The sequence below is a fragment of the Bos javanicus genome, chromosome 27 (genome assembly GCF_032452875.1).
Source record: "Bos javanicus breed banteng chromosome 27, ARS-OSU_banteng_1.0, whole genome shotgun sequence".
Taxonomy (NCBI): domain Eukaryota; kingdom Metazoa; phylum Chordata; class Mammalia; order Artiodactyla; family Bovidae; genus Bos; species Bos javanicus.
This window is the reverse complement of record NC_083894.1, coordinates 41903292-41910556: the sequence shown is the minus strand read 5'-3', so window position 1 is coordinate 41910556 and position 7265 is coordinate 41903292. Positions and strand designations below refer to the sequence as shown.

At 54.9% G+C, this 7265-nt stretch overlaps 1 protein-coding gene across 2 annotated transcripts in view; it reads left to right on the top strand.

Annotated features, from left to right (window-relative positions):
* The first annotated feature begins 4206 nt into the window (after positions 1 to 4206).
* NR1D2 (nuclear receptor subfamily 1 group D member 2) overlaps positions 4207 to 7265 on the top strand; it is a 28472-nt gene continuing 25413 nt past the window's right edge. The window contains exon 1 of one of the 2 annotated variants that reach the window (XM_061404708.1): positions 4207 to 4289. In XM_061404708.1, the coding sequence (XP_061260692.1) occupies positions 4274 to 4289 (16 nt within the window). In that variant the 5' untranslated portion in view covers positions 4207 to 4273. Of the gene's footprint in view, positions 4290 to 4782; positions 5092 to 7265 lie in introns of those variants that run through there. The other variant, XM_061404709.1, reaches the window with a different exon arrangement.

Genomic DNA, 7265 nt, shown 5'->3' with positions numbered 1-7265 from the left:
TTCTTCATCTGCATCCAGACTGAATGGTTCTGTGTGCAGCTTCCCAGGCCCTCAGTGTCAGTGGAATATAAGGGTTGATAAGGTGGTTTTCCCAGGAAATCTGCCTCTTTTAACAGATGACATTTGAAGACACAGTCACTTCGTTCAAGAAAGTGATTATTTTCGTCAGAGGAAAGAGAAAGGAGGAGTAGGTAGAAACCCACTCTGAATAGTCTGGGAATTCCTGTGGACTTAGTCACAGGCTCCATAGGGTTAAAAACGGAGGCTCCTTAGAAGACAGCAGCAAAAGGTGGTCTCCGTGGCAGCTCTGGAACTCTGGGGACCGTCCCCCAGGGCACCGCTCCGCCCCTCCTCTGGCTCTGAGGAGCCCCACGCGACTCCAGGGGCCAGTGGTGTGGCCGTGACCGACCAGGGCCATCTATAGCTTCGCAGGCTCTGACAGTTAACCAGCAAGCCGCACAGGATGGAGGCGACCTTTTCGGGATGGGAGGCTTGAAGATAACAGATTTTATTTCATAGGCATTATCATGGAAGAGAGAGCCTTTTTCCATTCTTCTTTTCCAACTTAACTGGTAGCACCTTCTCTATTATTGTTTTGTTTTTAACTGGAGGACAATTGCTTTACAGTGTTATGTTGGTTTCTGCCTACAACCACCCCCATCAGCCATCCTCCCTGTTGAGCCTCCCTCCCCTCCTGCACCCCGCCCCTGCTCATCACAGAGCACCAGGCGGGGCTCCCTGTTGCACAGCAACTTCTCACCAGGTACCTGTTCGACACATGATAGTGTATGGAAGTCACCGCTGCTTTCTCCATTCATCCCTCTCTCTCTTTAAAATATACTCTACTTTTTAGAGCAGTTGCAGGTTCACAGCAACATTGAATGATGAGTACAGAGTTCCCATAAATGTTCTGTCCCCCGACACACACATCCTCCCCCACGATCAACATTCTACAGCACAGGGGTACATCTGTTACCACTCGGGAACCTATATCGACACATCCGAAGTCCACAGCTTATATTAGGGTTCCCACTAGAGGTGAAGAATCCATCTGCCAAAGCAAGAGATGTAAGAGATGCGGGTTCGATCCCTGGGTCAGGAAGATCCCCTGGAGGAGGGCATGACAACCCAATCCAGTGTTCTTGCCTGGAGAATCCCAGGGACAGAGGAGCCTGGTGGGCTACAGTCCATGAGGTCACAGAGAGTCAGACATGACTTAGGGAAACAAAAACAACAGAGGTCCTGGAACTGATGCCCTGAGGACACTGAGGGGACCGCTGTGATGTCCTCTTTGTGATTTCTGCCTTCTGCACTCTTTGGGTCAGCTTAATTTTACCTATGCAGAAGCAGATGGTGGTTGATACAGAAAATGAAAAAGCAAGCTACAAAGTGTAGCCTGAAGTCTTGCTCCAGCATCACAGAGGGTGATAAAGCCCTGAGGTAGGGAAGGAAAGAGGACCCCCTTGTGCAGAGTGCTGGGGACGGGGCTCAGAGTTTGTGTAGGGTTTTGCAGGGCAGCTTAAGGCACTGGATTAAAAAAAAAAAGCAATAGGAAGCTATTGAAGGGTTCTGAGCAGAGTACTTACATCTCACTTACATTAAAAAATAACACTCCAATTGTGGAGAAGTGGTTGTAGGTGGATACAGGAGTCGTTTCTCTGTTAGGGAACTATTACAGTAGCCCAGGCAAGAGATGCAGAGAAGACAATGGCACCCCAGTCATTACTCTTGCCTGGAAAATCCCATGGATGGAGGAGCCTGGCGGGCTGCAGTCCATGGGGTCGCTGAGGGATGGACACAACTGAGCGACTTCACTTTCACTTTTCACCTTCCTGCATTGGAGAAGGAAATGGCAACCCACTCCAGTGTTCTTGCCTGGAGAATCCCAGGGACGGGGAGCCTGGTGGGCTGCCGTCTATGGGGTTGCACAGAGTCAGAGACTGAAGCGACTTAGCAGCAGCAGCAGGCAAGAGATGACGGTGGTTTGATGCAGAGTAATATCCATGCTGATGGTGAGAAGTATTAGAACTGAAGTTAGAATACCGCAGAGGGCTTCCCAGGTGGTTCACTGGTAATGAATCCGCCTGCCAATGCAGGAAACAGGAGTTCGATCCCTGGGTAGGGAAGATCCCCTGGAGGAGGGAATGGCACCCCACTCTGGTATTCTGGCCTGGAGAATCCCCAAGGACAGAGGAGCCTGGTGGGCTACAGTCCATGGGGTTGCAAAGAGTCGGACATAACTTAGTGACATGATTTATCCACTAAACAGCAATGGACGACAGAATAGCTCAGATTTCTTAATGCATTGAATAGATGTATAAAAGGCAGTGAGAGAGACAGACAGAGGGACAAGGAGAGAAAAGAGAAACTTGACTTGTTGGCTTCAGGAACTGGCAAATTTACCAAAATGTGAAGATTAAGATGGGGTGGTGGAGGGAGAACATTACAGTTCCCTCAACACTGTACACTGAAAATTTTCAAAGAGCAACTGCTGCTGCTGCTAAGTCATGTCAGTCGTGTCCGACTCTGTGTGACCCCATAGACAGCAGCCCACCAGGCTCCCCCATCCCTGGGATTCTCTAGGCAAGAACACTGGAGTGGGTTGCCATTTCCTTCTCCAATGCATGAAAGTGAAAAGTGAAAGTGAAGCCGCTCAGTCGTGTCCAACCCTCATCGACACCATGGACTGCAGCCCGCCAGGCTCCTCCATCCATGGGATTTTCCAGGCAAGAGTACTGGAGTAGAGTGTCATTGCCTTCTCCAAGGAACAACTGGGGAAGACATTTACCAGTTGTGAATACCCACATATGACATCTACAAGGGCCATCTTACTATATTTCTATCCACGTTCTTCAGCCCATCTTACTTTAAACACATTTTCTTTTTTATTAAATATATTTATTTAGGCTGCCCTGGGTCTTAGTTGCAGCACATGTGATCTTTAGCTGTGCCATGCAGGATTTATTTCCCTGACCAGGGATCGAACCTGGGCTCCCTACATTCGGAGCCCAGCGTCTCAACCACTGGACCACCAGAGAGTTCCCTTACTTTCACAATTCATTTCAGTTGCAGGCAGCACCACACTTCCCTCCTCATACCTCAGCACACGGGTCATGTTTTTCCAGTTTCGTCCTTTTGAAGGGAAGAAAAAGTCACCTGTTTACACCTGAAACTTGAGCTGCCAAAGGACATCAAGGTGGCATAATCAAACGGGCTACTGGACGCAAGCGCCTGAAGCTCATTCAGAACACAGATGTCTGAGCTCTTGGACTGGATGAAGTCACCGAGCGGTGCAGAGGAAGAAGATTCCGGCAGAGCTGTCTGTGGGAGCGCCGACCCCCGGGGCGGTCAGCAGTCTGCCCAGCCTGGATCCTGAAAAGCGGGTCTGCTCCGCGCCACCCCGCGGTCCTAGGTGACCATCCGAGGTGACCCGCGGAGTCACCAGGTGCGGGGGGGAGGGGGTCTAGGTCATCATCGGGGGTGACCTCCGGAGTCACTAGGTGGGGGGGGGGGTCCTAGGTCCCCGTGGGAGGTGACCCGCGGAGTCACCGGGTGGCGGGGGAGGGTGTGCTAGGTAACCATCGGGGGTGACCCGTGGACTCACTAGGTGTGGGGGGAGTGCTAGGTCGCCATGGGAGGTGACCTGAGGTGTCACTAGGTGGGGGAAGGGTCCCAGGTCGCCATGGGAGGTGACCCAGGGAGTCACCCGGTGCGGGGGGGGGGGGAGGAGGGTCTAGGTCACCATCGGGGGTGACCCGCGGAGTCACCAGGTGAGGTGGAGGTTGCAAGGTAACCATCGGTGGTGACCTGCGGAGTCCTCGGGGGGCGGGGGGGGGGGTGCAGGGTTGGGCACCCCGGCCGGGCGGGAAACCCGGAGGCGCGGTGGCCGCGGGTGCTGGCGGCGGGCGGGGCGGGCGGGAGGGCGGAGTCGCCGCAGCGGCCGGCCGCGGGCGGGGGAGGGTGTGTGCGCGGGTCACATGGTCGCTGCTGCCCTCCCGTCAGCCGCCCTCGCCGCCGCGGTGCGCTGGCTGCAGGAAGCCGCCGCGCCGCCGCTTTGTTGTCGGGGCCCGCGAGGAGCGCCGCCCGCCGCCGCGCGCTCTCCCCGAGCTAGCTCTCCGGCCCCGGGGCCCGGCTGCGGGCCCCCGCGCGCCCCGCCCATGAGGGCGCCCCGCGACCACCGCCGGCGGCGGCCCGGGGCAGCGCGGCGCTGAGGCGGCGGCGGGGGCGCTGCCCGCTCTGCGGACGGGCGGCCTCGGGCCTCCCCGAGGGCACCATGGAGGTGAATGCGGGTAAGAGCCTACAGGGCGGGGGGCGCGGCGGCGGCGGGCGCGCGGGGCCGGCGGGCGGGCGGGCGAGCGGGGCGGCGGGGCCCCTCACGGGCGGCGGCGCGGGGGGCCCGCCCGGAGCCTGGCGCTCGGCACCCCCCGGGCCGCCCTCGCGGCCGCCCGCAGCGCCGCAGCGCGGCGGCCCGGCCCCCCCTCACATGGCCCGGCCGCGCGAGCCACGTGCGCGCTGTGTTTACGTTCGGCGGCGCGCGGCCGCCGGTTGGCTGGGCGGGCGCGTGACGCGGCATTACATAATGGGCGCCGGGGCGGCGGCGGCGGGCGGGGACACGTGAGGCCGCGCGGCTCCGTGACCCACATTCGCCGGCCGCGGGGGCCCCTGGGGGCGGGCGCGCGCCGGCGGGAGGCCCCGCCCCGCGGGAGGCCCCGCCCCCGCGCCCTCGGGCTCTGACGTGGCCGCCCCTCCCCCGCGGGGGTCGCTCCCTGAGGGGAGGCCGCGCGTGCGCGCGCCCCGGGGACCCGCGGCCCAGCGGCCGGGAGGGCGCGGACGCCGCAGTGTCCTCGGCCCGGGCGGAGCGGAGAAGGCGGGCGCCGAGGGGAACCCTCCGGGGTCGCCTGGGGACGGCTCGCCGAGGGTGGCGCTGCCTCGTCTCCACAACAAAGAAGAACCCTTAACCGTTTCAACGACCTCCTCTGGGACGCGGTCGACCTTGTGAAACACCTCCGGTGACGAACACGTCCGCGGCGCCTGCGGGCCGGGAGCCTCATCCTGGCCCGTCTCGCCCGGTGACCCCCCAGTGACCCCCAGGTTGCTGATCTTTCCTGAATCCGATAACAGATTCCCGACCCCCCCCCCCCCCCCCCGCCCCGCCATGAGGGCTGGGGATCTTAGTTTCTCAACCAGGGTTGGAACCCGGGCAGTGAGAGCCCTAACCGCTGGACAACCTGGGAATTCCCATGATAACAGATATGACCTTATTAATCCTTTTCTTGTCCCATTTCCTGTTGCTTCCCCACTAGGGAGCAGTGTTAGGGTCCCTTCTGCCCTTTTGTCTGTCCCCCGCCTGCCATGGAGAGCCCTTTGCTTGAATCCAGTGAGGCTGCAGCGGAAGCAGCCAGTGATTATGCTGGAAAAACCATGCTCCTGGTAACAAATTGTGAACCTTCCACCAACAGTAAATAATAAAGTCATTTTCTTGTCTTTTAATTACCTGTGGGCCTATATAGCCTTCAGGATAGTTTAAGAATTTGAGTAACTTTGTTATGGAATAAAACTTTTTACTTGCTAGGGATTTCAAGATTAAAAAATTCATCCTCGTCTACCTCGGTGTGAATGAATTCTTATAGTTTTGAGAGCGGATAAGGTTAGAAAGTTTTTCTCAGATTTGAACCTTCCTGGAACATTGTCACTGATCTTAATTTTGATTTTACGGTGTGATTACAAACTAACCTTTTCTTGGGATGACTGCTGACTCCCCCAACCCCCCTTCCATATCCAGTTCACATCCCTTGGTCCTTGCTCCCTGGTTTTTTTTTTTATCCACTGATCATCATCCTTATTGCCCTTTGGGATGTGGCATCCAAAGGTGGAAGTCGTAGAACGATTAATGACTGCTGTAAAGGAGCTGTCTGGCAGGTTGGGCTTTTGTGGCGGCATACTGCTTTGCTGACTCACAGTAACCTTGCCGTCAACTAGACCCTTTTCATGTGAACTGTTTTGCAGTTAAGTTTCATCCCTTGTGCAGATAATTGTTTGCCCTGAACTGTAGGAACTTGCAATTATCTTTCTTAAATTTTCTCTTTCTCCACTTGGCTCTAAGTTCAAGCTGTTATCCGGAATAGTGTTTCTGCCATCCCTCTGTCTGAGGGAACTTAAATAAGCATTCCCTTTCATTTCCTTAACATATAACTTTCCCAGGGTGGGGACAAATTCCGTTCTGGTGGCAGGCCTCTGGCCCCTCCCTTTAGGTTGATATCATTTTATTAGTCAACACATATTCACCCAGTGACCATTTGGTGTAACTGCCCTATATATCATGACTCATTGTGTGACCCTTTCTGTGACAAATACGGAGGAGAAATAGTGAAGCTGTGGAAATGGACTCGATACATTTTTGTCACAGATTTTGACTGAAGTTCTTTAAATACCATTCTGCTTGATGTTTTTACTGTAAAGGTAACTGCATACTACCATTCTGTTCTCACTTGGAGAGACAAACAGTAAGATAATGGGAAGAATTCTAAGTGAAGAAGGAAGTTGCCTGACTAGACAGTGGAGTTGAGGAATTCATAAGGTGGCCTGGAAATAAGAACCTGAAGAGAAATCTGGGTCCACATGACATTCAGAATTGAAGGACAAAGAATGGATAGGTTTAGATTTGTTTGAACTATTGGGATCCAACTCTCCCAGGATAATGATGGTGAAATAATGATCACCAGCATCTGTGGAGCATTTATGTGTTCTATATGGGCCCTGTACATGTGTTACTACTTTGAGCCTCCCCTTAATGCTGTCACTGTCGAAGGGGAGGGTCTAAGTTCCACGAAGTGAATAACTTACCCTTAGGGGCAGGTCTGTGAAGTCCCCTCGGAGCACAAACCAATGGCTGTGCTGTAGTCACAGTTGGGGTTGAAGCCCCGGCCCTCATAAAGGTGCGTGCGAGGCTTGGGGTCCTGCCTTTGGGGGTGAGGGGACACTGAGTAGATGCCCGCAGTTTGCATGGTACAAGGGTCAGCAGAGCCGCCCAGTTTCATCATTGCTCTTTAATCTTGTTGCTGGTCCACAGGGTTTTACTCCCAGGCTCTAGATTACTCTTGTCCCCTCCCCACCTTTCCAGCAATTTACTTGGAGACAAGAACTGTGTTTGTCAAAATAAGACCTATTTGTTTTTGTTTTCTTAAGCAGTCTCTTACGTGGAACATCATTTAATCGCTTTCATATTCTTTAAAACTCCGCGTATTATCTGTTCCCTTCGCTCTTGA